At 48.6% G+C, this 27,396-nt stretch overlaps 1 protein-coding gene across 2 annotated transcripts in view; it reads right to left on the reverse strand.

Moving 5' to 3' along the window:
* Nucleotides 1–6,355: 6,355 nt before the first annotated feature.
* The window catches only part of ARID1A (AT-rich interaction domain 1A), a 42,416-nt gene continuing 21,375 nt past the window's right edge, over nucleotides 6,356–27,396 (reverse strand). The window contains exons 4-19 of one of the 2 annotated variants that reach the window (XM_077775898.1): nucleotides 22,470–22,710; nucleotides 22,099–22,188; nucleotides 21,368–21,535; nucleotides 20,326–20,638; nucleotides 18,492–18,637; nucleotides 18,283–18,392; nucleotides 16,862–17,071; nucleotides 14,409–14,616; nucleotides 13,117–13,249; nucleotides 12,769–12,941; nucleotides 12,250–12,400; nucleotides 12,034–12,168; nucleotides 11,853–11,949; nucleotides 10,496–11,387; nucleotides 10,017–10,147; nucleotides 6,356–8,213 (exon numbers count right to left, since the gene is read on the reverse strand). In XM_077775898.1, coding sequence (XP_077632024.1) covers nucleotides 6,483–8,213; nucleotides 10,017–10,147; nucleotides 10,496–11,387; nucleotides 11,853–11,949; nucleotides 12,034–12,168; nucleotides 12,250–12,400; nucleotides 12,769–12,941; nucleotides 13,117–13,249; nucleotides 14,409–14,616; nucleotides 16,862–17,071; nucleotides 18,283–18,392; nucleotides 18,492–18,637; nucleotides 20,326–20,638; nucleotides 21,368–21,535; nucleotides 22,099–22,188; nucleotides 22,470–22,710 — 4,929 coding nt within the window. In that variant the 3' untranslated portion in view covers nucleotides 6,356–6,482. Of the gene's footprint in view, nucleotides 8,214–10,016; nucleotides 10,148–10,495; nucleotides 11,388–11,852; nucleotides 11,950–12,033; nucleotides 12,169–12,249; nucleotides 12,401–12,768; nucleotides 12,945–13,116; nucleotides 13,250–14,408; nucleotides 14,617–16,861; nucleotides 17,072–18,282; nucleotides 18,393–18,491; nucleotides 18,638–20,325; nucleotides 20,639–21,367; nucleotides 21,536–22,098; nucleotides 22,189–22,469; nucleotides 22,711–27,396 lie in introns of both variants that reach the window. The other variant, XM_077775897.1, reaches the window with a different exon arrangement.

Genomic DNA, 27,396 nt, shown 5'->3' on the forward strand with positions numbered 1-27,396 from the left:
GACATGCTTTCCTAAGGTTCCCTCTATCCGTTACCAAATTCTCTCAAAAATCTATTTGTACAAAGGACAGGAGTCTCTTGTGACAAGTCAGAATGTTTTCTGACAGCTCGACGGTCACCCGTTCGAGGTAGAACTTTGTCCAGAGCTTCAGCTCTACTTTCCAGCAATTTCTCCTTCCTTCCCTTCTCTGCTGCCCACCCCCCTCCTCTTCCGCTCTGTTTCCTGTTTCATTTTCTGGCTCCTGCTCTGACAGGAAAACAGAAAGCTGAATCTTGTGCTCTCAAAGCCCTGGCTTGTCAGAATGGACGAAGACTAGGTGGGATGGGAGGGGGCTTCTGGGCCTCCAAGGCTGTGGCTGAGTAGCTGAGGAGGCACCTCTCTCTGGTCTGCTTTTAGAGCCTGCAGCTAAAATGGAGTCTGCATCTACACAGGAAGCAAACTGAGCAGCCAGCACTGTGGGAGAGCCAGGGAGACAGACATATCCAAGGGCTCCAGAAAGACTCTGTACCACCCATCCACCTCCATTAAGAAGCAAATGTCCCTCACCACCACCAAATCATTTCACAATACAAATCCCTGATCTAAACAATACAAGCAACGCATCACTATTTCTAGAATCCTAGAAGGTAAGAGAGTTACAGCATTTCTGTTGCGTGAACTTGCCTGGCTCTGCTTTTATGGCTTCCTGCTTGAAATGCCTCACTGCCAGACCACCCTTTGGCCAGCTCACTACCTTCAGGTCCCTGCTGAAAGGTGCTCCATCAGAGAGGCTTTCTCCCACCACCCTGGCCACACCCAGCACCCTGTACTATCCCATCACCCTGTTATTTTCATAGCACCTATCATCACCTGATTGCCCTGTCTGTGAACTTTACTCCTTTCACTGTCTGTTTCCTTCTTAGGAAATATAAGCTCTATAACAGCACAGACCTTGTTCACCAAAGTATTACTAGCACTCAGAACGGTGCTTTGCACATTGTATAAACTCAGTAAAGACCTGGGTTATGAATCAGCTGAACTTGATACTGATATTTTATGGATATGGGAACTGAGGCTCAGAAACGAGGAGTTACTCGCCTGAAGTTACATAGCTCGTGGCGAAGGTGGGACTTGAATTCAGATCTCCTGCCTCCGAGGCCGGTTTTCTGCCACACCACACTATTGTCTTCTTTCTCAGGCTTGCCTCTTTCCCTCTCTTCCTTTTGTTCCGCACAACTAAGAATCTTTACAGGCTCTGCCAAGCATCCCGCATAGGGCATGCAATGGCTTAACAGCTCCTATCTACTCTTTCCTCTATTAAATTCCCATCTTACCTCTTTGATTTAGTCAACAAAACGGGGCTGCCTGCTATGTGACAGGGGACGAGGATGTAACAAAGAGCAAGACAGACACAGTCCTTGTCCTCATGGAGATGGTGGTAATATCTGCCTCATGGATTCTATGGTGCTTGGTACAAAGGAATCAATAAAGATGGACTGTTGTAATTCCCTGAACAAAAAGGGGGAAAGAGTGGTGTTCCCACTGGAGAAGTTTGGTAGTTCTCATGGAGCACTCACCATACTGGAGCAGCCTGACGACTCATGTCTTTCTGTAGCTGCCTTGCCTGGCTCCTGCACCATATCCAAGCCCCAGACCGAGCAGTGTATCTATTCTCAGTGATTCAGTTTTAGACACTAAACTTTCCTTTTTTTTTTAAGTTTATTCATTTTGAGAGAGAGAAAGAGAGAGAACAAGCGGGGGAGGGGCATAGAGGGAGGGAGAGGGAGAATCCCAAGCAGGCTCTGCATTGTCAGCACAGAGCCCGATGGGGGGCTCGAACTCATGCACCATGAAATCATGACCTGAGCCGAAAAATCAAGAGTCAGATGCCTAACTGACTGAGCCACCAGGGACTCCAGACACTAAACTCTCCACGGCCCCAGTCCTTTGGGAATGATGGAGTAGCTGACCCTGATCTTGGCTTTGAGGCCACGCCATTATGGGACAAAAGTGACCACACTGCCTTCTGATTCAGTCACTGGCAACTGTTAGCAGGCAGGTCTAATGCCTGTGATGACAGGCAGGCATCTATGCCTTACCAGAACTTTATGCCACTTCTTTCCCCTGTGGGTATTCGCTGGCAGTTTCCAAGGGTGCCTGGTGACATTTACATCCATCCTGAGATCTGGGGTGGCACCAGTCAGGTTTTGGACATTTACCAAAAGCATCCCTTTGGCCTCGGTTGTATCATTTGAAGACGTCCATCCACCGCAGGACAAAGTCCCCACCCTGCCTCTCAATTGCAGGAGCCACATACTGATCCTTTAAAGGTCATGACACTAAATATTTTTCACCCTTCCTTCGGTGTTTGCCTTTCAGTAGTTAGAAAACCTTGACCCCACTGAGAGGCCTAGTGGGAAGGGCCTTAGCCACTTGGGGGTGGCGGTGGCTGCAAGGCAAAAGAGCCAATGAGGTTGAGAGTATTGTTTAGGCCAGACTTGGCTGCTCTCCAGCTCTGAAAGAAGGTTAAGGTCATTTGGGGGGTGGGGAGGGAGGAGCCTGGGAAAAGAACTACTGGCCACACCCCTGGGTTCTCTACTGGCAAGGTTCTATTTACTTCTCAAAAGCAAATTACTCACAGCTCAGTGGCTAGCAGTTCTCTCAGCCTGTGGTAACTCCAGTCAGAAACCGGAGACCAGGCTAGGCTCCCCCAGCATTGCAGGAGAGCAGATGAAAGGAACCCAGGAAACCAAACTCCTAGGTAATGCTCCACACACAGCCCAGAAATGCATTTTCTAGACTAGAAAATGGGGGTTGAAGAGGCCCGGTGCAAATACAGCCGTTAGCAACACAGCTCACCAAAATACAGATATGAAATGTTTCCCGTGTAGTTTTCTTCCAGGAGAGTCCTAAGAAGGCATCCTGGTTGACGCAGGTTAACCATTGTCTCTACCTCCCCCTTCAATCCATAGAGAATCACTGATTATTCATTCCTGTCCCTGACCCAAATATTAACAACCACACTCAGCTCGATGAACACTTGATTGAAATTCTTGGGACAATTTTTACCTCATGCTGGATACAACAAAACTCTTTCCTGCTGAGCTCCACAGCGAGATTCAGTTACCCCTTGTTGTCCTCTGACCCAGGAAGGAGGGCCTTCATCAGCAGGACCTCACTTGGTGTGTGAGCTCAGCTGTGAAATGGGAACCAGAATACGGACTCACAGGCACAATCCTCAGTCCTCCCTTGTAGGGTTATTTGACCTACTACATCTGGTACCTAAGTAGGTACTCACTAGAAAACTGTTGTTTCCAGTTTCACTTCTAAGTGTCCACAACAATAGCATTTTCTCTGTTACTGCTTCTGGTCTCTCCATTGTTTCCCTAGAGAAGAACAGAGAAGCTCTATATTGCAACACCCAGTCTTATAAAAGTAACTGCATCTGGCCAACATCTACAATTTCATTCAACGACTACTTATTAAGTGGCCAGGCTGTGTTGTAGGATAGGGATGTAGCAGTGAACGCGATAACCCCCCTGCCCTCAGAGAGCTTACATTCTAGGGGAAGATGACAAGGGAGTACAATATACAGTTGACCCTTGAACAATGGGCTTGAATCACACAGGTCCACTTAGATTGTTCATGCGGTGCAGTACACTATTTTCTCTGATAATTTTCCTAACATTTCCCCCTCTGACCTTACTTTGTTGTAGGAATACTGTATATAATATATGTAACACACAAAATATGTGCTGATCGAGTCAAAAGTAGACCGATCATGTTGTTTTCGGGGCATCAAAAGTTACATGTGTATTTCTGGGGCACGTGGAGCATGTGACTCTTGATCTTGGGGTGATGAGTTCAAGCCCCACATTGTGGGTAAAGATTACTTAAAAGGTAAAAAAATAAACGAAAGCAACATGTGTAAAATTAAAAAAACAGTATATGTGTATTTTTGCCTGGGTAAGAAGCTGGTGCCCCTAACCTCCACACTGTTCAAGGGTCAACCATACAATAGGCCAGATGGTAACAAGTGCTACAAAGTAAGGTAAGGCAGAGAGGGAAATAAGGCAGGAGAGCAGAGATTGCTATGTTAAATCAGGTAGCCGGGGAAGGATTCACTGATCCAATATTGGAGCAAAGACCTGAACGAGTGAAGGACTTCAGCCACGTAGTTATTTGGTCAGAGTATTCTGGACAGAGGGAACGGTAAATGCAAAGCCCCTAAGGTGGAAACATTCCTATGTGGTGGAGTGAGCAACCGGGAAGAGAAAAGGGGCCCAGGGAGCTAACAGCCAGCCAGATAACTCAGGGCCTCATTCAGAGTGAGAAGCACTGAAGGATTTTGATCTTAGGTTTTAAAGGGAGCGTGCAGTTGCTATGCTGAGAACAGGTTCAAACAGGCGGAGCAGAAGCAAGGAGGTCAGTTTGGAGGGTAGTTCACGAATTTAAGAAAGATAGGCTGGTGTCTTGGTGTCTTCAACTACAGTGGTAGTGGCTAGACAGAGGGTTCTTTTTTGGAGAGAGCTAACATACTGAATGTGGAAACGAAAGTAGTCTTTTTTTTTTTTTTTTTTTTTATTTTTTTTTTTTTTTTTTTTTGCCAAGAAATGGAATTGCTGTTTACTGGGAAAACTATGGGAGCAGGTTTCTAGGGGAAAGACGGCGCATTTCAGCTTGGGGGTGTTCAAATTAAACTTCCAAGCAGAGGTCAAGAGGGCAGCTGAAGGCTCAAATCTGGAAACAGAGAAGAGTGCCGGTGTGGAGAAATAAAGTTAAGTTGGAGGCCACCTCGAGATAAATGATTGTCTTACTGTTGAAGACTTCCTAGAAAAGCAGATATTCTCCCTTCGCCGACTATTTCCTAAAGTTTTTTTTTCCTTCCTAGAGTATCATCAATTTCTTTGGCTATTTATACTCATTTTATTTCAAGAGGCTAGCTAACGTGTTCTTTATGTCTAGAACTTCCTCTTGCAGGTGTAATCATCTCAGATGCTTTCTTACACAGTAGAAGGTAAAGTAGAATGTGATGCAAAATTGACAGCATCCAGGATGCCACCATTCGGCGGGGAGGGAGCACACCACAGCAGGTTTCCAAAAACGGGACCGGCAATCCCCCGTCCTCCCCAAAAGGCCAAGCTTTTAAATCGTTTGAAAACAGCAAAAAGCCTCACAAACGTCTTACCAAGATTTAATGTACATTTATTCTTAACACGTGGAACATATAGTATAAAGATTTCATACTGAATAAATGATATTCATTAAGCCAAAAAAGGAAAAAAGGAGGAATTTACATCAAGTTTTAGCTACATTGTTTGAAATACAAATATGCAGATTTTATCACTGAAAAAATCTCAATTGTGTTTCTTCATCAGGAACTTCAACTGAACCTAGAACTTTTTCACACCTTGATTAGAAAGAAAACAAAACAAAACAAAAACCCAGAAAAAAATAAACTATAAGTTGATTGGCTGCTGAGACAGCAAGGACTTTTTACAGAGACCTGTACAGCATCGCGCCAAGAGGGCCGATGTCTGGCAAGAGATTAAATAGCTGTGTCTCGCTTTGTGCAGGTCACCAACTTGTTAACTCGTCATACTATAAAGGGGTAGCTGGGAGGGGGACCAAACTGTGGGGATCCAAGGGTATGTGCAATGTACAACGTCATATATATACACACGTGGCAGCGCAGCCGCTGCAGCTAAAGGTTAAAACCAGTTCTAAGAGGTGATCTCAGGGTTATTCATACAATCAAGGAGGAGAGAAAGAGGTCAGGGTGTTGTAGGTTCACACATGATACTTTGGGGGAAAAGCCTTTTTTTTTTCTCCTCAACGTTTAACTAAAAACATTTTTAAAAACTACAGCTTGCTGCTGACCCAGCGTTTTCTCTTGTTTCCATGTGAGACATTATTATTACAGTATGTTTACAGTATCAGGTGTACAGTACAGTACATGAAAGGGTCTACACTCTACTGCACAGGCCTCTCCAGTGAACAGGGTCTGTCCACCACTGCGAACTTCTCGGCTCCTGCAAGATTGTGAATGTACAACAATAAACCACACACAGTTCAGCAGTCACCTTTTTTGTCCTTCAGAGGTTTTTTTTTGTATTTTTTTCCTTTTTTTTCTTTTTTACCATTAAAAACAGTTATGAAATGTGGCATCCCGTTGATGCAAGGGCCGGGAAAGCCATTTTTATTTTATTTTTTTTTCCCCAAACTCACTGTAAACGACAGTAACTTTGGTTAAAATAAAAAAGTCTTCTATGTAGGCAGAGCTTTGTCTTTTCAAATAGGGTGGGGTCCTGAGGGGAGTAAGGTGAGGACAAGGAACAGAAAGGTGTGGGGGGGAGGGCGGGGGGGGGGGGCCCAAGGGAGAAGCTGGACAGCACAGGGTAAACTGGATTCTGAGGTGGTTTTGCATAAATAAAGGGCAACAGTCAGTTTCTAAGTTCTCCACACACGCACACACACACAGGGAGGGAGGTGTCCCACGGCTGTCATGACTGGCCAATCAAAAACAGTACATCACAAATGACTTGTGAAACCAATGAGTTCATCAACGGTGACACCGAGATGTCCAACAGCCGTGACTCGTACAGCGTGAACTCCGAGTGGTTCTCGTCCACCTTGGCCAGGGCCAGCAGCGCGCGGGCAGCCCGCCGCATCATGTCCACACTAGTTGGCTCGAAGGGCGGGTTCTGCATGTGGAGCAGGCTAGCCTGGCTCTGCTGGAACTGTGTGGCAGCAAGGCTGTCCTCCAGGAAGCCCAGGAGGTTGCCGATGCTGCCCTTCTGCACTGCAATGGCGCGGGCCGCCAGGCTGTCGCCCTGCGCCAGATTGGCCAGCAGTACCACGGCCATCTCCCGGCACACCGGGTTCTTTCGGTCACTGAGGAAGCGCACCATGGTGCTATACAACTTCTCCAGGCGGCTGAAGGGGGGGGTGGCCAGGATCAGGTCCACATTGTTGTCCTGGATGCTGAGTTTGCTGAGGGTTTCCAAGACCAGTCTCTGCGGGGAGAGGACGGCGTTGGGGCCCAGGGTGGAGAAGGGGTCCTGGGCTTCGGCGGAAGGGCAGACTGCCCAGTGTAGGAGTCCGTCCAGGACAGGCAGGCAAATGCTCTCGGGGTACGGGGAGAGGTCCAACTGGCCTGAGATGTTGGCGAGCGTGACCAAGGTGTTTTCCCGGAGCATCTCCAAGCAGTCCCACCACCACTCCACTTTGTTGCAGCTCACCCCTTGGTCCTGCTCCTCCTCCTTCTCGTAAGTCAGTGGTGCCTGCTTCCGCTCGGGGTGCTTGTGGTGCAGAAGGATCAGCTTGCCCAGGATCAGCAGCAGCCCCGGGTGTTTGGACATCTCAAAGTCGTTGCCCGGCACAAACGACAGGCTTCGGATGGTGTTGGAGACGCAGACGCAGCGCTTGGCGAGGGAATCCTGCCAGTCCAGAAGGGTACACAGTGGGGTCTCATCTTTACTGTGGGGCTCGTCCTCTAGGATCTTGATGTTCCGGTGGCTCTGTGCTGGGCTGATGCCGAATGGAAACTTGCTGCTCTCCTTGGTGGCCTCGGCACTCTTAGCTCCCTCCTCGCTCAGCGTGCTAGACCGAGTGGACAACATGTCATCCATCGTGGCTGTGATCCGTTTCTCCGGAGGGCCATCAGGTGGGGGGCCCTCCTGTTCTGTTGTCCCTGGCGTACCCTCTACCGCCGTGCCGTGTTTCCGGGTGACTGGTGGGCAGGGCACATGAGGCCGGGTAGGCAGCAGCTCCGTCTTGCTCTCGAAGTGGGTCTGGATGTGCTCAGTGGTGTCCCCCCCACCAATCCGCCAGTGCAGCAGGCCACTGTCAAACTCCTGCACGCGCCCAAGCTTATCTGAGCAGTCCACCACGAACGGGTCATTCTTCTGCACGATCTTTACCGGGAGCTTGTCAAACTTACTAACCAGTTTCTCCTCACTACTCTCCGAGGCTGCCTTGTCTTTGCTCGAAAAGGCCATCTCCTCGTCATTTTCCACTACTTCCTCCTCTTCTTCCTCCTCTAGTTTAGGACCTAGAAGGTCTTCCTCCTCCTCCCCCTCCATGGGGGCTGGACTAGATGCCTTGCTGAATCTCCCAGGGTCCAGTAGTGTTCTCTGTCCTGGGTCACCCACCTCGTACTCCTTTAAAATGCCAAAGATCTCGATGAGGCAACGCCGGAAATATTCCACAAGGAGCTCTAGCAACCCTGGGAGCTACAAGAGAAAAAACAGGGGATAAATCAAGGGAAGAAAAGTGGGCTAAACGAGAGAATCCTGGACTTGAGAGGCCCCCTGAGGTCTTCTAGCTGATCTCCCCTCTTTCCTTGTAGTTCACACACCTGTACCCCTGGGAGAGACAGTTGCTCCTTTCCCAGACGCTCTTCGCACAGCAAGTCGTTCAGTCTGTCCTGTGCCCAGCACACAGTTCTCCCTTCTGCTCAGCCTGCCTCCAGCAGGACAGACACACTGACCGACAGCCCTGCACCACACCATCTCGTGGCCTCCTCTTTCCCTACCAATTCTTGCTTTTCTTCATCAGGCCCAGTTTTCCTACTCACTCTGGTCAATGCCCCCGCATCCCTCTTAGGACACTCTACAGCCCACTGCCAGTTGTAGCCCAAGGCTAGGCATGGTGGGATGAGCCGTCTAACACGAGCTGAGAGAAGGGATGCAGTGTGGACAGGTGTTCACCTGCTCTCTTCTCCAAGCTCCCCAACATTCCAGGAGGCTAGACCTCCACGAATCAATCATGCAACATAATGAATGGGATAAGGGAAGCTTCAGCCCTCCAAACACTGGTGCTAGCTGGTGCTAGACAGACCCAAATTCCAGCTCGGATCCTAAATAGGCTAGTTATCTCTAGAAGAAAACACTAATCGCCAGTCAGATTAATCTCTGGCAGGAGTACAGCAAAATGGAAAAAATAAGGGCTTTAGAATTAGAAAGATCTAGGTTGGAATTCTGGCTTTTCTAGGAAATGGCCCTATGATTTAAACCCTCTGAGCTGTACTTCTTCTATCTTTCCACTGAACATGATGGAAATTCCTAAACTCTACAGGGTTGTTCTGAGCTCTAAATGGAATGTATCGAATGCCTGCCATATGGAAATTGCTCAATCGGTATCTGTTCCTTTTCTTTCTCATGGGAGGCAATTTTATAAAATGGGCATAAAGTCAGGCGCTGGAATCAGAAAGACCCTGCTGACAGCTGTGTGAACTTGGGCAAAGATAAGAAGACTCTGAGCTTATTTATTCATCTCTAAGAGGTCACATGTGCCTCAGAAGACTGTTGTGAGGATGACATGAAAGAAAATATGAAGGACCTGGCACAAAGTGACGGCACAATAAACGGTTAACTATTAATAACAATGCTCCCTAGTCAGCGCCTTGATAGACAGGTTGGGAGGTACTATGGATGATCAAAAAGAGTGGGTTGGTGCAGCAGAAACTCTTCCAAGCTAGTGGGAAAACTCAAGGTGCACACCCTGTGGAGAGAGGATCTGGAGAATCATCTCTGCAAGAACATAATTAAAATACCACCATCACCACCCCCCACCCCACGAGCCTACTTCTTTCCACTTCCCTTTCTACACCTTAGGAACCATGGGATCGATGAAGACCTCCTGTAGTCATGGTAGATGAGGTAAGAAAGGGAAAAAATCATGCTCACTAATAAAGAGCACAGGTTTTTCTTGTCTGAAAAGTTGGTGTCCTCACTCACATCAACAGAATCTGCATTTCTTACCAATTCCAAAAAGTTTCTCCCCAATTCCTTTGAAGTCAATCCTGATACCTTACACAAATTATTATTGTTCTCAGTGTTCTGGGCCCATGGCCAGTGGCAAAGTACTGGCATGGAATCAAAGCACTGGCATGGAAGATACCAGAGAGCGAGTGAGAAAAGGGAGACCACGTTGGCCAGGGATGGCTTAATTCCCAGTGTCACTCAGCACTGTCTACTTCAAGGAGATCTCAGGCCCTCCCATTCTTCCAATCTTTCCGAGGTACCTGTACTCACCTGACTGAGGTTGAAGGTCATGATGCTGTTGTCGTCATACAGCAGGATGTTAATGGTGTCTAATGCCCATGTGCTCTCTGCCAGCAGCCCAGACTTGAGGGACATCATTACCCGCCATGCCTCCGGGGTTCCTGAAATAAACCTCCATGTCGTCCATCTACCAAGCCCAGGTTGGCTGGATGCTCCCCCGGGGCTGGCCCATCAGTCAGGCTACTCTGAAGATAACACATGGCGGGAGGCAGTTCCTATCTAGGAGAGGACACACATCTGCTTCTAGGCTCCCTTAGGACATCACTGCGTGGCACTTGCTTTTAGTAAAGCCTGATACCAGCTGTTTTCCTTATCCAAAGTTCTTTGGCTCTATTTCAGACAACATTGGACCCGATTTGATCTCATCCAGAACGTTGGGATGGAGAAAAAAAAAGATGGACAAGATTTTAAGAAGAGATAAAGCAACCTGATCAGGGAGGTCTCCTTACCAATGTCTTTCATTGTGAGCCGCCTCCTCTGCTTCAACACAGGCTGTGTTGCTTCGACAGAGCCAGGTGGGAAGGTGATGTCCCGCCGAATCATGGGTGGCTGCACAGGGGCAGGTGCTATGTGCGAGGCAGGCACTGGGGGACCTGCCTTTTGCATCTTCATCCCAGAGTGCAGGAATGGAGACTTGCTAGGGGAGGTGCGGTTCTCCATTGGCCGGGGCAGGGGAGCGGGGCTGGATACCTGAGGAATGTGATTCTGCATGCTTGGTGGGGGCTGGTAGTTGGATGGAGGGGGCCTCGTCATGGGGGGCACGGGGGCAGAGGGACCATATGGGGGCTGACGTGTGCCATGGGAAGGCCACGGGCCTTCATGGTTGGCCCTCTGATCCGTGTGCAGCATTTCATCTGTTCGGTTCACACCATGATAGGCGGGGCCCTGGGGGGCAGAGCCAGTGCTCTGCCTGTTGGCGTAATTGTAGGTCATGTCATTACGCCCTTGCCACATGGTGCCTTGCTGAGTCACCTCAGCCGATGCCTGTATGGGGCCGCCCATCATTTGCGGTGGCATGTTCTGCTGGGCATTGGAGCCGGGGGGCGCAGAGACACGGTCTCGGCCAAACTGGAATGGAAACTGGTTCTGGGGGCCGCCCGCTGGTCGGCGCTCAGTAGCAGCAGCGGCAGTGGCGGGGTAAGTGTTGCCATACTGGTTGTACACATCTTGCTGAGGGGAAGGCTGGGCAGCTTGCTGCTGGCTGGCAGGCTGGGGCTGGGCTGGGGGCAGCTGCTGTTGTTGGGGCTGCCCCTGCCCCGTGCTGTACGGCACGCTGTACATCTCCCCTTCGTGCCGCTTGGCAGGAGGGCCGTACGTGCCATCCATCGGCCGCTTGTAATTCTAAGATGGGGACAAGCAGAGGGGAAGTTAACTTCTGCACTCAGTGACACAAGATCCACAAACAGCTGCCGAGACGACTACCCCAGACACTTGCCAGGCTTACTCCACTCCTCTAGGAGAGGACACGGTCTCCAAGGGAGTAACGGAATCACCCTCTACAAATGATCTTTGGAAGCTGTTTCTGAAATCAAGAATCATTCCCCATTCCCCTCTGGTTCTCCCTTCCCCTACGTAGAAAAATGTAGGTAAGTCTTAAAAAAAAAAAAAAAAAAAAAAATCAAAGTAAGGCCTGTATCTGGTATCTGGCCCTTTTGGAGAACTAGAGAGACTGGACTAGAATCCAAACAGGGACGAGACTGAGGGCTTGGCTCTTCAGCAGAGCTGGTCATGTAGGTGGGAGAACACCAAAGTACCAAAAGCAAGCCTAAACTTCTGTGTGTCAGTTCACCCTGCCACCCTCCTCACCTGCTGCTGCTGCTGATACATTGTGGTCTGCTGGCTGGGGAAGGGGCTGCCGGAAGGGGTGCCTTGAGTGGAGAACTGATTGCCATAGGAATCATGTCTGCAGGAGGGAGAGAATCAGAGGATCAGGGTGGGAAATGGCAAAGCCTGAGCCACAACGACACCAAGACCAGGTTTCACTCACCGTTGCTGCTGCTGCTGCTGCTGCGGGGGGTAGCGGCTTGGAGAGTACATCCCCGAGTCCGGGTTGGAAGGCATGAGATTCGGCTGTGGGGCTCCAGTGCCCATGTTTCCCTCGGGTCCTATTCCAGGCTCCGTCCTAGACACAATTGGAGAGGTGGATTGAGTCCACTAGAGCTGTGGGGTGCTGGGGTGGGACAGGAGTGGGGGCCATGCTTACCTCACTCTGTCATAAGGACCTCCGTAGGGATAGTGCTGTCGAGGTCCCATCGCCACATTTCCCAGCCCAGGGCCGGCAGCTCGGCTGTAGGGGTCTCCCATTCCGCCATTGGGGCCCTGCCCTGAGGACATGAAGGGATCGCTCCCTGGAGCTGAGTACAGAAAGGAAGGAAGGCAGTGAGCAAATGGGTAAGCCAGAAGGCCTATCAACCTACACCTTGCCTGCTCCAAAGACCAGGCCCTCTCCGGAGCTCGGGTTTGTTCCTACTGTTTCCCTGCTAAGTTCAAAAAAGATCTAAAGAGGCTCCTACCAGCACAGAGCACATACTTGTTAAGGTATGACAACGTAAGGCCAGGGAGAGGGAGACAAGAAAGGAGGTAGGCGTGAAGAGCAGTGGTTACATCTGGGAATGCCTTATCTCAGAAAATGGCTCACTAAGAACCCTGCACCACTCTCAAGATAATCCCCCCATTTCCCTGGCCTGTCCTCAAGGGCACGAGGCCAACAGTAATTGGTCACCTTTCCTCATGCTGCCATAAGGATCCTTATTTGGCTCGTAGGACATGCGCCCCATCATGTCAGAGGTATTCATACTGGGCTGGTACCCAGGGTTTGGAGTCATGGAATTCCGCTTCTGGAATGTGGGGTCACTTCCATCAGGAAAGGCATCCTGGATCCCAACCGAATTGCTCCTGCTCCAGAGTGAGGAAAGCCAATTAAACCCCAAATAAAGCAACTCCTCCAGTAAGCAGGGCACACGAGAGTCGCTGGCCAGGCAGACGGGGCAGGGACCACTCTGGGCTGCACAGGAGCTCATGCACTTCTGCTCAGGTCTTCCGAACCACCTGCCCCTGCTCCTGGCCTTACCTCATGCCTGGCAAGGGGGGGATCTGGCTGTGTGGTGTGGATGCTGGAGTTGGTGGCTTCAGGTCTCCTCCTTCTGCCATGGAACTGCTGGTTGACTGAGGTGTCTGTGGCCCCTGCATAGACCCAGATCCCGCTGTGGACAGAGATGTAGGGTGAGCCGGCAAGTGTTTAACTTTCACAGAAATACAAAAATGCCCCGGATCTTTTTGGAAAGGAATGTGGTAAGGCTAAGGCTGGGGTAATCTAAGGCCTAAATCACCCTTCTTGGCAGGGGATCTGTAAGGCGATGTAATAAGGAAGGGAATTTGAGCAGGTCCATTGCTCCTTGCTACGGTTTCACCTTTGGAGAAGAGGAGTAGTATGGTAATGCCGTCACCATGCTAGTGATTTCCTGGAGTCTCTGTCAGATTCCCCAAGGACCCTGTCTAACTTACTAGACCCTGTAATGCTAGAGCCCAAGTTCCCAGTCTGAGCCCCTAGAATCCTAGGCTGGAAGGCTCCATCTTGCCCCAAACTTACAGTGTGCTTTAGCAACCTAGGAGCTCCTACCCACAAGGATCTAGCACAGTGTCACCACTTAGGTTCCAATGTTCCTCCTCTAAGCTGATGCGAGCAGAACCACCAGTAATTAATGTTTCCATTAGTTACCATTCCCAGCAGCAGACATCCCACTGCTTAGGCCTCCCCAGCTGATGAGTCATCTCAGGCACTCATTACACCCTCAGAGGTCAATACCAGGGCACATGTGTTTACACCCACCTTCTAGGAGCCCTGGCCCTCTTCCCTCTCCTTTCCATGCTTGCCCAGGACCCAGCCTCCTTTCAGAAAGGAGGGTGGGCAGAGGCCCTCCCATCAGAGAGTTCCATTCATCCCCCTCCCTACCCCCTCCTTCCCATTCATTAGCATCGCAGCTCCCTGGGGAATTCAGGGCTCTTGTCTGAGCTGCATTCTAAGGCGCTGACATCAGTGGGCCAAAGCTCCCAGATGGCCCTGCCTCACTGCTATTTGTCAGACTTCCCCACTCCTCTGGTGTCCCTCCCACTCACTAGTTTACAAACATTTGGCAAGATGCCAGGTGCACAATGAAAATTAAAACTTAAGGGCTGCTGTAGACTACCTCTCAAGGGAGTCGCCACTGCCCGCTCTTTAGTCTGCCAACGTGTTAAGCCCTGTGGCAGGACAGGGCAGAGCACACGTCCCGGGTGCCAGGCACTGCTGAATAATGAGCCTGGACCCTTGAATGCTCCTCATGAAGGGTGGGCTTTGGTGGGGCCGCTCACCCAAATCCTTACCAGGAGAGGGAGGTTGGATCTTGGGCTGGGACTTCTTAGAATCAGCAGCTGCAAAGATGTCTGGGGGAGGGTCTTCCCCCCGTTCAATCTTGCACTCAAAGGCATAGAGACACTGGATGTACTGCTTTTTCAAGGAGCTGGCAGCACTGCTTGAGGTGCCCACATTGAGGTTGGTCGCAAGTTCCCGCCATTTTTTGTTCTTGTTGACCTGTACAAGGAACCAGAAGAGTTGGGCCAGGTCTTCCACCTGATCTTCCTGCCCACAAACCCCAAACCCCATCAGGCTTCCAGGTTCTCATCTCTTAGGGGATCGTGGTTCTCAGCGAACCAGCCAAGTTAACCCCACTTGGTGTGTAAGTCCACAACAAAGGTTAAATCCATGGCTAGCATCCCTCTACCCGCAGCAGGCTCTATCCACAGATCACTGCAACTAGCAGACAGTCCTAATTCACACGAGAGCAAATTTCACATCACTGTTATTGAGAGAGAACAGAATTTAGAAGGTATGATGCATTATACAAGTATATTCCTGAAACATGGTGGGAAAATCACCACCAGCCTACAGTTCTGCGTCCTTTCCTAAGCTTCGGGACACACTGATCAAGACCATGCCCCTATCCCTGTAATTAGACAGTCTTTCTGCCCTAGCCAGACAGGTCTCCTTCTTCATGTATCATTACGCTTCTTCATCCACCTCAAAGGCTGGGAACACCAGCTTTCCAGTCCTAACCCATAAAGGAAGTTCAGTATGTTGTCATATCTACTAATCTGGTACCTGTGATCCCACAGAGAAGAGTGATAAGGAAGCAAAGGGAGGGACAACCTCGATGGCAGGGAGGGGACCTGGGACACTCCCCTAGAGCAGAAAACATGAGATGAATCCTGAAGGCTGGAGATGGTGTTGGTTGTGTATAATCCAGATTCTCTCTCTCCTATCTCCATGTCCTGTAGGCCAGTCAACTAGAATGGCCACTTCCTCTACCCAACACCCTACTAATCCTTCACGGCAGCTCAGGACTCATCTTCTGCCTTCTTGGAAGCATTACAGACTAACTTATGACAGCACTGTTTCTCCTCCAAGCTCTGTCTTTAGCGTTCAATTACATCACAGCACCCAAAAGGCTGGCACCCTCTCGCAAACTGGAAGACAGGAGCAGGCTTCAGGACTCCCTCTGTACCTCATCCTAGATTTAGTGAATCCAGAAGCCCATCCAATCAGAAGTGTGTCACATCAAAGCCAATGACCCCACTGCCTGCCCCCACCCCCGCCCCCACAGGCAGGAGAAGCCTGGCTAGGAGAACTCATTGCCAGGGAGAATGGCGGGAACGAGCCCAGGGTCACCTCAGGAGCCTGCTGTGGCGGTGCTTCCCACGCCAGTTATGTGGCAGTGTGCACGTGTCTTGTTTTGTTTTGTTTTCCTTTGTGGGGGAGGGGAATAAAGCCCGAAGGGAGAAGGAATTCATAACTGACTGTTGGTTGGCTTCATTCCAATCACTTTCTTTTCTGCTGGTGACAGCTGTTTTCCTCTTCTGATTTAGAAGGTTTGGAATACATCTCTCCCTGCCACGCCTCCCCCGGAGCTAAGCCACAAACTCAGACCCACCAGCAGCCTCCTGATCTAATGACTACGTAACACACATAGGAGGAAAGTTTGCAAGGCACAGCGTTGCCTCAACTCTGTGCCTCCTGGGCTGAGTGCAAAGCAAAACTATAAGGTATCAGAGCTGAGGCAGGCTCAGGATGGAGTTCAGTCCAGGTTTCCAGCAGATTAATCCATTCACTTAAATATCCCACATGGAGTAACTAAACACAATTTCTCTACCTACTTTGTCCCTCATAAACTATTTCTATCAAATAGTTCCTGAAATCCCATCTTCACTGGGAAGTATCCAGGAATGAAAGGGTCAACAACTACTATGGCTACTTCTGTACTATCTCACAAACCAATTTCAGTGGCAGAAATCTTGCTGTAAGCTTTGCATAGTATTTCCAGCTTCCGACAATCTAGCAGAATACACACTATCCCTACTTTATAAATAAGGAAAGTTAGGACTCAGAATGGCCATACACCTTGATTAAGGTGGCATATGTTGTTAAGTGGCTAAGGAAGAATTCAAAAGCAGACCCCTCTCTCCAAGCCATGACCTTGCTTGCAATGCCAGACTCCCTCCCATGGATTCAGAAAGTCCACATTTTCCATATCTTTGCACTCCAGTCCGACCCTAGACATGTGGTAAACTCAATGCTAATACTTCATACTACCCAGGGAGGTCTCAGCCTCTTGCCTTTGTCTTATTTTCTGGAAGCCCTGTGCTTCCAGTCTATCAGTACGTGCCTCAGAGAGCAGGAGACGGTGAGGTCCCTGTGGGATGCTTTGTGCCAGGCGAAGCCACTGAGTAACTAGAGAAAGGCTTGTTGAAACCACAGGGGAAGCCAAGTGCTAGGCACTCACCTGAGTCAATCCACCAATCTCCTTCACAGACACATAGAGGCGATAGAGGTCCAGAGGTTTCCTACCCACAGCAGGCAGATTTGTCATGCCCATGGCCTTCTCCTCCGTGAAGGCCAGATAACGGTCCACCCACATCTTCCTCTCAGGCTCACCACCCAGCTCATACAACTTGGTGATCTTCTCATTGGTTGTAGTAGAAGAACTGGATTTCTGGAAGGGGCAGGTCAAGATTCATAGGAATCGGTCAGATTCAAAGCCTATGCTAAGGGTCTCAGAAGTCCCTTAATTAGGGTAGTAGTAAAACTTCTTATTCTGGGGTACCTTGCTTTTGTTAAGGTCAAAAGACCAAATGGGAGCTAGAAATTCTTCCTGTAAGGGAAGGAAGCTAACACTGACTATATATTGGGTGCTGTGCTAATAAATGCCTTTACGTATTAGGCATTATAAACTATTCTCCTCTTAGAAGATAAGGAAGCAGGCACATGGAGGCCATTCCTAAAATCTCATAGTTTTCAAGCAGCAGAGCCAAGTGTCAAGCCCTTATTCACCTCACGTCAATGTCACTACTACTCCCCTACTATGACCCAGGAGCCTAGGCAAGCTTTTACAGACTATTTTCAGAGAACTCAAGAAACTCAAAAACGTGATCTGGAGACAATGGGATGGACTAAAATGAAAAGAAAGTTCCTCCTCTCAAGAAACGAAGGGTCTCCTACCTGCCTGAAAGGCTTTGGATGTTAATTATCCTGCCCAAGACAGGAAGACGGCTAAAAGGGTCTGAGAGCCAGAGGTGAAGGTCCACTGGAGGTGGCCGCTGTATATTTTTACTTTGTCCTACTTTATATAAGATGGGGGAAATGGGGTACGACAAAGGGCAGAAATGTTTCAAATGACTCTAACACTGAGCAGGTCCCCAGACTGCTTCACAACCCAATAGATAGCACACTCAGGACCATCCTACAGGGAGGCCAAACAAGGGCCCAAACCCCACCTCCCTCATCTCCTTCTTTATTGAACACAGGGCACCAACCATTCCTGCTGCTCTGAGTGAGGTCTGGGAAGAGAAGAGGAACTAGTTGCCCATGGCACATACCACCTATCAATGCACGAGGACAGGGGGCACAGTTTCACAGAGGGCAGTACAGAGACTTCTACACTGCAGGCCTGGCATTTCCTCTATAACAAACAACTGTGAGAACACTGTGTTATTTACATCAGGACCCTTTAGGCTAAAACTAAAATCTAATTCAATGAGCTATTAGCCTGGGAATCTTCATGATTAGAAGAGGCAAGAGCAGCCTTTTCTGAGATGATCTACTCCGTGACATAAATAGAGTCTAGTCACCCTCTTTTCTTTTTCTTTCCTATCATTGGGAAGGATGGGACAGAAGGTTGAGAGGAGTCAAGATATAAATCATTACCTTGGATTTGGATTCTGTCTTGGGTGTCCCATCTGCCTTGTTGTTCATTTTGGTGGCTGGAGTTAACTTGACATCCCCAAGGCCCATCATCTCTGGGCTGGCTGCCATCCCTACATAAGAGAGGAAAAAAACCTCTCAAGCCCAACAAATTTGTGACAGGAAGATCATTCTAGAAGAAATTCCTAGAGTGAGCAAGAACTTGGACTTACCTGCTGAATTGTTGGCCATGGTTCCACCCATGGGATACGGGGGTCCCTGAGGGTTGATCATGCCAGCCATACTATTAATCCCTTGTCCATAGGGAGGTCCAGTTCCAATCATGCCTCCCTGATTCATATTGGGGTAGCCTGGTGGCCTAAGGAAGGAAAGATGGAAAGTGTGAGAGACACTGAGCTTTCACACTTGGACCTGAGTTAAATAGAGTTTGCGAGCCAAGATTATCTAGTGAGGCTTCTACAAGGAGAAAGTTTGAGCTTCCCAAATGAAAACCATGTACTACCTGACCTAGATATGCCCATCTTCTACCTCCCACAAAAGGTTCTAAGAGGGTTTAGGCTGCAAACAGGACACCATAAAGCTCAATTTTAAAGGATCCAGTCCTTGAAGAAGGAAGTCCTACAGTGTGTCTCTCTAAGTACTGCCTCCCTCAGAGACACTTCCAGTGTCAAAATGTGTTTCCAGGGGCGCCTGGGTGGCTCAGTCAGTTAAGCGTCCAACTTCAGCTCAGGTCATGATCTCATGGTTCGTGGGTTCAAGCCCCGCATCAGGCTCCGTGCGGACAGCTAGTTCAGACCCTGGAGCCTGTTTCAGATTCCGTGTCTCCATCTCTCTCTGGCCCCACCCTGTTCACGTGGTCTCTCTCTCTCAGAAATAAAACTTAAAAAAAAAAATGTGTTTCCATACAAGGACGCTCTCTATGTCAAAGGCCTAAATTAAATGCTCAACTTTACCATTCTTTGTTATGTCAAATCCCAACCAAACTGGACCCCTCACAGCATGGCTAGCACCTGGAAGTGCTTTCTTGCTTTCTTTTTTAAATTTTTTTTTAATGTTTATTTATTATTGAGAGACAAAGTGCCATCGTGAGAGGGGCAGAGAGAGAGAGGGAGACACAGAATCTGTGCTGTCAGCACAGAGCCCGATGCGGGGCTCGAACTCAGAGACCGCAAGATCCTGACCTGAGCCGAAGTCGGACACTTAACCGACTGAGCCACCCAGGCGCCCCTGGAAGTGCTTTCTTGATGGGCCTACTGCAAACCCTACGGTTCCATCACTCTTCCAAGTACTACCAAATTCACCTCTTTACCGTCAATCACCCCATTCTACCTTACTTCATCAAGAGTCCCATAAAACAAGTCACTTTAAGAACTGGAGCCACCAACAATGGGGTGCATGGACACAGCCTTCAAAAACTAGTAGAATCATATTCGCTGAAGTGAACAGCCACCAAATTGAGTGGCCAAGGAAGAATGGATGAATCTTCAAGTCATTAAACCAAATCACATGAGCTCTGTGCACTTTAGGACCAGACTCAAACACAAAGAACCATACAGAACAGTAGAGAAACAGCAAACCACAACCCTCCCATCCTCTTATTTCTCACACGACAGATCCAAGTCATGTGTATCATTAAAAATCCTTTTGGAAACCTAAAAACTAGACTGACACAAGAAATGAAGAAACTCTGAAGACTTACTTTACTCATCAAAATAATCTATGTTTACATATAATATCTGGTCACGTGAAACTTGATACCAAGTGCTTAAGAATCAGCACTTCTGGATCCTCTGTCCCCCGGCTCTCTCTGCCTCTCCCCACTGGTTCTCTTGGTTCTCTCTCTCTCTCTCTCAAAATAAACTTAAAAAAGAACCAGCACTTTTGTTGTGTATTTCACCGTAAGGAAATCCAGCTTTCGAAAGAGCTCTCAATAAAATACACGTTTACCAAGATGGCATGGTTTAGAACCAGAACTGTCTCAAGAACCTGAATCACTTTACAATTTATTTCCTTGTGCTGACATTCTCTTCACTTCCCAGGCCTTACCTGTTTTGGATAGAGTTGGCAGCAACATGCATGGCGACAGCAGTTTCTTGAGTTTTCCGGTTCATGCCCCCCGGTGGGGGACACATCCCTGACCCAACCTGAGGTGGCATATTGGCCATGTTAGGGCCATAAGGCCGGTTGCCCATGGAGGCATGACTCATTCTCCCTGGAGGGAGTGTGCCATAAGGTGGGATGCCAGGCTGCCCATGCATCTGACCTCCAGCACCCATAGGGTTCATGCTTCCAGCCATGCCCGCACTGGGGTAGTTAGCATTGGGCAAGGCATTATAGTTTGGCTGCCTGGGGTAGCCTCCTGTGAGGGAAAGAAGAGAAGACACAGAGACTTGGTTAGTGACTCACTAGCAACTCCCTAATCTTGCTCAGCTCTACAACTCCAAAGATCATAAATGATGGGAATCACTCAGTATTTGTTTGGTCTGGTAAGAGACCAACTTCGTGGCAGCCTTCACCCCATTAAAGAGAAAACAACAATAACAACAAAGGTAGGGGGAGGCCAGGAACATATGAGGGCAGGCCTTCACTGGACTCTCATCTTAAAGACAGCACAGCACAGCACAGCACAGCGCAAGGCTGGCTGGCTGGCTGGCTGGCTGGCTGGCTGGCTGGCTGGCTGGCAGGCAAGGCTGGCTTCGTTGTTATCCGAGCCCTTAAACTCTCAGAACTCTTTCCTTCCTACATGGGCAACCTGCCTTCTCTCCTATGCTCCGTGTAAGACATTCAGTTTTACATCTGTCCAGGGCTCATTCTGAGCAAAGATACATTCTATAAGGACTAATTTATTTTAATTACCATTAAGTGTCTGTGCCCAGTCTTGTGTTAAACACCTTCTCCCCATTTTACAGCTAAAGGAGAGGCTCAGGGACTTTCCCAGGATGATAGTCTTGCCCTCTTTTAGGGCCTGGCTTTGGTGGATTTAAAGCAAAGGGCAATCCTACTCTTGCAACCCAGACAGCAGCATATCAGACAAGGAACTGTCTTCTCCTCCCACCTCTCTGTACTCCTAACTGGGCAGTATACTCACCCTGTGGGCCGTACTGACTCCCCTGGGGACCATAGCTCCCCATGGAGTTCTGCTGGTAGGAGCCCATGCCTGTGTGCATCTGTCCACCCGAAGGCTGACGCGGAGATAAGGCCGAGCCGGGCTGGGGGGAACTGTACTGGGGCATCTGGGGGTTCCTCTGCATGTAACCTATTGTGGGTAGTGTCCACAGAAGTTATTACCTCAGTACAATGAGAATTAATGTGCTCCCTTATCGCGGGACTTCACCATCTACATTTTCTTTAGCAAATACTTGCATGAAGTCTCTTATATGTTATTTCCTATATAATTATGTGCGCTTTTAGGGACCCTCCAAATTGACACAGCCAGTAACCAGGGCATGCCAACTATTTCTACTAAATGGGGGTTTGAAAAGACAAACAGCAATGACAACAAAATGGTACGTGATTTGAAGGGTAAAGATTTGATGCCAAGTCTTTGGTATTTGCCGACCAAATGAGGTACAATGTAGGGAGGAATCCATCAGAACACAAACATCGAGGAACAAAGACTGGCAGGGTGGGGGGAGTGGTCCGCGCAAGGTGGAACAGAATTCTGGTGCCACCAACATGGTCAAGCCCACTCTAACTTCACAATTTGCTGCTGGGATCGTCCTAAGCTTCCTGGTCACACAGCCCTCCAAAAGCTATTACACAGGACAACCAAATGGCTCCCTTAGACCTCTGCACCTCCTTGAAAGCCCAAGGTCTCACCTCGATCTTGAGCAATGCTCGATTGGTTCATGGAAGGATGCATGATGCTGTCCGACTGGCCACTGGGTGGCCGAGGTGGCATCTGGTTGCCTGCTCCAAACAGAGAAAGAAGCCAATCGTGGCTAAGCCTGGAAATTCTAGCTCAAAGGTCATTACAGACAGAAACGGCTCCTGGGCAGGCCAATACCAATACCACCTCCCGATACCACATATACAGAGGGACCCAACCAAGGGGCTCCCATCTCTCTTCTTCAAATGCTGAAGGGAAGCTTTGCAGACATACTCTTTGTGGCAGTTGAAGGCTGCAGCTCCTGATATCATTGGGAGCTAGTCCCCTTTCCCTCTCCCCAAAGTCCAACACTTGAGGGTACCTGGCACTGCAGCAGGCGAGAGTGGTCCTGAGCGAGACTGGGCAACACTGGCGGGAGAGCCAACAGGGGACGGGGAGGGGCCTCGGATGCCAGGCAGGTGAGGGGAGGTATGAGGAGAGAAAGGAGACTGAGCTGGATTACTCTGCTCTCCTTGGCTGCTGGAAATCCCTGATGTGCTCACTCCAGGGCTCAGAGCTCCTTCTGTCCCCATGGGGAGATCATCTATTGAACCAGACAGATCCTGAAACATACACACAAGGACATGGATTAGCAATATTAGGCAGAAAGGCTCTGCTCTTCTTTCAACAGTCGTACTATACAGTTAACATTTTCCTTAACCAACCAAGAGCAAATACACTGCACACGTTACACAGTCCTGATACTAAAGCTTACAGATGACAGTCTAATCAGAGCCAGATAGAAAATATTCTATACTCTGTGGGCCATTAGTGCTTGTAACAACTACTCAACTCTGCCATTATAGTGCAAAAGCATAATCAGATAATACATAAACACATGGGTGTGACTTTTTTTTTTTTTACCCCCTCCCTGTGTTCTAATAAAATTTTATATAAAGTAACTGGCCCATAAGCTGGGGTTTGCTGACCCATGGTCTATCTACCAGAAGCAGATCATCTAGTACCTTCATCTTCTTTCCTGTCCCCAACACCTACAGTCATAAGAAAGCTTCTCTTTCAGTGAGCCTTTAGTTTTTTTTTTCCAATGGAGAAACTTTTTAAAACACTGCCAGGACGGTACCAGGAGCTAGCTACAGTTCCACTCTCCATCAGGTTATTATAAAGTACATCCACCAAGGACACACTTGCTCCAAGTTACCATATAATAAACTTAAAGGGTAGGAGGTGGGAAAGAGATGTATTGTACATGAAAGACAATTCCCCAGCTGCCAAGAAGGTCTGGGTCTATATTCCTGACAAGTGACAATAGGGACGAACAAATGTTTACCAACTGAACAAATCCAGTTTTTTGTCCTAGCTGGTTTTNCGCGAGACCATGACCCAAGCGAAAGTCGGACGCCCAACTGACCAAGCCACCCAGGCGCCCCTGTCCTAGCTGTTTTTTTAGTGAGGACTTGATGTTTACTGGGGGGCCTTGCTTGCCTTGAATTAATCAGTAAAGAGTTCACTTTAGGTCAGTAAACTCCAAGATTAGCAACCAAGAGCTCAATATGAAAAATATTCGCTACGAGAAATGCATGCCCCTCTGCCCCCCCGCCAAGCCTCAGCTTCATTCTCTAGCAATACCACTGGTTCAACACCACACATTAACTTCAAGCTGGGAACTAACTGTATCCTGAAGAAAGAATGAGAGCTTTGGGTATGATTTTCCTCAGGTCTAGGAAAACTCTTAATACTCAAATGGTTAAGAAAGAAGTTCTCTTAAAGAGACACATCTGAAGAGAAAGGAGATCCAAAACAGCCTGATCTAAATCTATTGCTATTCCCACAAGCTCATCCCAGAAAGAGTAGTTCGAGAGGACTCTGACCCTGGAGTCTGACAATAAAATTGAAGGACAGAGGGTACCTCTTAGGCTCTCCCCCCAGTATCCAGGTTCGTTGGACCTTCCACAAACCATGGGTTACTTCACTAAGCTGGGAACACTTCTGCTGAGCACTGTGTGAACAAGGCTTGCCCTGAAGGCAAGGCAGGCACATAGGTATACTTTTGTATAGGTGTCCAGCTCTCCAGTGTTAGCTCAGAAAGTCAGAAAATTCTAGCTTTCCTCTAAGCAGCAGACCTAGAATACCATAGCGTGCTTTAAATATGCAATTAGAATTAGTCCCATGATGGAAGAGAACTCAAGAAGGCCCTTCTCCAGGTAACACTAGAATGTCTTCCCTTCCAAAGAACTAAAGTACCTGTAGCTATAAAAAGCCCGGGGTTCATTCCAAGAAAGGAGGGTTCCACCCCCATGTTGAGGGCTAAGCTATACCAGGGACACCTGGCTTCTGAGCCCAGGAGAATAAACTCAAAAGAGGCAGCAAGAAGACAAGAGGAGCCAACTGGGTAGGCCTTGAGAGCCACTTGCTAGGCTCTGGTCTGTAACAGAAACCACAGCTCAATGCTCTCTTTTACAGGGGCCAGTAGGTTCCCTCAGCATTCCTTCCTTCAGTCTCCATTCCTTATCAATCTGCCCGCTTCTGGTAATAAGAACTACTTGCTTACAGAAAAAAGAAACCAGTGTATTTTGAAACAGAATAGGAATCAAAGGTCCATCCAGAAGAACTTGGTTCTTTTCAATGGCTTTGAAAAATTAACTGTTTTGGGGTGCCTGGGTGGCTTAGGCAGTTAAGTGTCTGACTTCTAATCAGGTCATGATCTCAAAGCTGGGAAGTTTGAGCTCGGCGTCAGGCTCTGTGCTGACTGCTCAAAGCCTGAAGCCCACTTCGGATACCAGGTGTCTCTCTCCCTCCCTCTCTCTCTCTCTCTCTGCCCCTCTCCAACTTGTGCGCGCACTTCTCTCTCTCAATAATAAACTTTTAAAAAATCTCTTAAAAAAAAAAGTGTTTTGAACATTTTTGGTTTTAATTGAGCAAGTAACAAATATTCTCATGATAAAAACAGTTCCTGGGTGCCTGTGTGGCTCAGTCGGTTAAGCGTCAGACTTCAGCTCAGATCGTGATCTCACGGCCTGTGAGTTTGAGGCCTGCGTCAGGCTCTGTGCTGACAGCTCAGAGCCTGGAGCCTGCTTTGGATTCTGTGTCTCCCTCTCTCTCTGCCCCTCCCCTGCTCTCTCTCAAAAATAAACAAACATTAAAAAAATTTTTTGGCAGCCCATCAAAATTTTTAAACAAAAAAACAGTTCCAACAGTATAGGTAAAGCCAAAGTGTTCCTTTGCTCTCTTTCTGCTGCCCCCAACTGAAGAACCCCTGCTCAACTTGGTGTATATCCTTGGAGATCTTCCGAGGAACTTAGGAGGGGGACAAAAAAGGAAAAAACCCAACAACAAGCCACCAGCCACTGCTACAGGTTGGGCAGGGCCTATGGATGCTCCTTTAGCCACAACTTCTGTTAAAAACCAGGCTCTCCACAGACCCACGAGTGAATGTGCTAGTCCAGCTGAGACCCCAGGAGCTTGAAGAAAACATCAGCAGCCCCTGTGACAGGGCTCTCAGGACCCTGGAGGTACCAGTGGTGGCAGTGCAGAGGCACTCTGAGGAGTGCTGTCAGTTTTGGTAAAGTACCCTGAGCTCCTTGGAGGAAAAGTGCTAAATAAACCACTGTCAACAGCAGCCCCACTTGGGCTGGGATGCCAGAGCACTGAATAATAGTAGGGACTGAAGCAGTACGAGAATTTTCTTATCTCTCTGATTTAGTTGGTTGGGAGGCCAATCTCTCAAACTGTCATTTCCAGCAGATGGCAACTGGTCAGCACGGGGGTAGTTGATTTAAAAATAAATAAATAAATGATTTTTTTTTTAAAGGACCCCAATGTTAGCATAGGAAGAGACAGTTCATTTCCCATTTGAGCACATATGCCGTGCCAGGCACTTTATGGAATCCCTTCATTTCCTACCACTCTCCGTTAACACCGTTAACATGTGAGGATGAGCACGCGGATGCCAGAGTGATTGGGTTACATGTCCAAGTCATCCAGCAAGTAAGTGGCAGTCACGAGGTTGTGAACCCAGGTCTGCTGAACTCCAAAGCCTGTATGTTCTCTCGCTCTCTCTCTCCATCATGCTGTGATACTATATGGACTGAGGGAAAATCGCCACACCTTTGTGTTAGGAGACCAAGGCCTAGTTCTTGGCACTTATCAGTTGTTGCCTTGGACAAAAGCTGGCAACAAGCTGGGCTTGATTTTCGCAGTTATACAAAGGAGGACTGGACACATCTGAGTTTGGGGTACCCCTGGGGCCTATGCATGCAAGTCCACTGGCACCATATGGTTGGGGCCATATGGAATGTGCAGTTACTAGCAGTAACACCCTGGAATGAGAGATATGACAACACATGAGCCGCATAAGATCTAAGACATATCAATCAGTCTCAATGGCTAATCACAGCAAATGTCTTTATTGGGAATCAGGAGGGACTTGTTGGGGAGAAGACTCCAAAAGAAGTCTCTCCCCTCTATCTACATGCATAGATATTGCCCTGAACTCCATGTCCCTTTATTGCACGGGACACACCTCTGCTTTCTACCCTACAAAAAGCCAGTTTTTCAGGTCTTTTGTTCCACAAAAAGCCGGATGTCTGGTTGTTGAGTCAGACCTCAATGTGCCGAGCAAGTCTGGCTTTCTACAACACACCTCTCACACAGGCAGAGTTCAATCAACCCAAGCCCCTATTCTCCCTGGTGGGGGCCACTTTTAGCATCTCAAAACTCAGGGTCTCAATTCTTCCTAACGGGCCCACCTAACAGGTACCTTCCAGGAGGTCTACTAAAAGAACTGCCCCCTAAGTGATGTCTCTTAAGTGGAAAGATCTCTTTCCCCGGCGTTAGCTCTCTTCCAAGCATAATCCTGCTGAGAGACGGGAGGTGAGGATCAGCCCACTCGGTGCCCTGCCAGTTCCAAGGAAGCAGCAGGGCCAGGGAGAATTTCCTCACGTGTTTCCAACGTGTTTCATGCATTTTATTGCTCATCTACCATGCAGATCAAAAGCGCTGGAGCAGGTCCAAGTATTTCACACAGAATCTCACACTCCAGGCTGGCTACAGCCCCGAAAGCCTTCGTTTCTTCATTTGAAATACTGCCCAATGTTATTTTGGGATGTGACCTGATAGAGGAAGCCCACAGGGACTCCATGACGATAACCGTTCCAGCTGTGATTGGTTGCCCAGCCCCAACAAGTGCCAGCATGGGTTTGTCAGGCTCTGCTGACAAACAGAACTCGGCAGCTAACACCTTCTCTTCACACCACAACAAAACCATGCCTGAAATCACACAGTCCATACCT

This window comes from Crocuta crocuta, unplaced genomic scaffold, assembly GCF_008692635.1.
Source record: "Crocuta crocuta isolate KB4526 unplaced genomic scaffold, BGI_CrCroc_1.0 scaffold127, whole genome shotgun sequence".
Classification (NCBI taxonomy): Eukaryota; Metazoa; Chordata; class Mammalia; order Carnivora; family Hyaenidae; genus Crocuta; species Crocuta crocuta.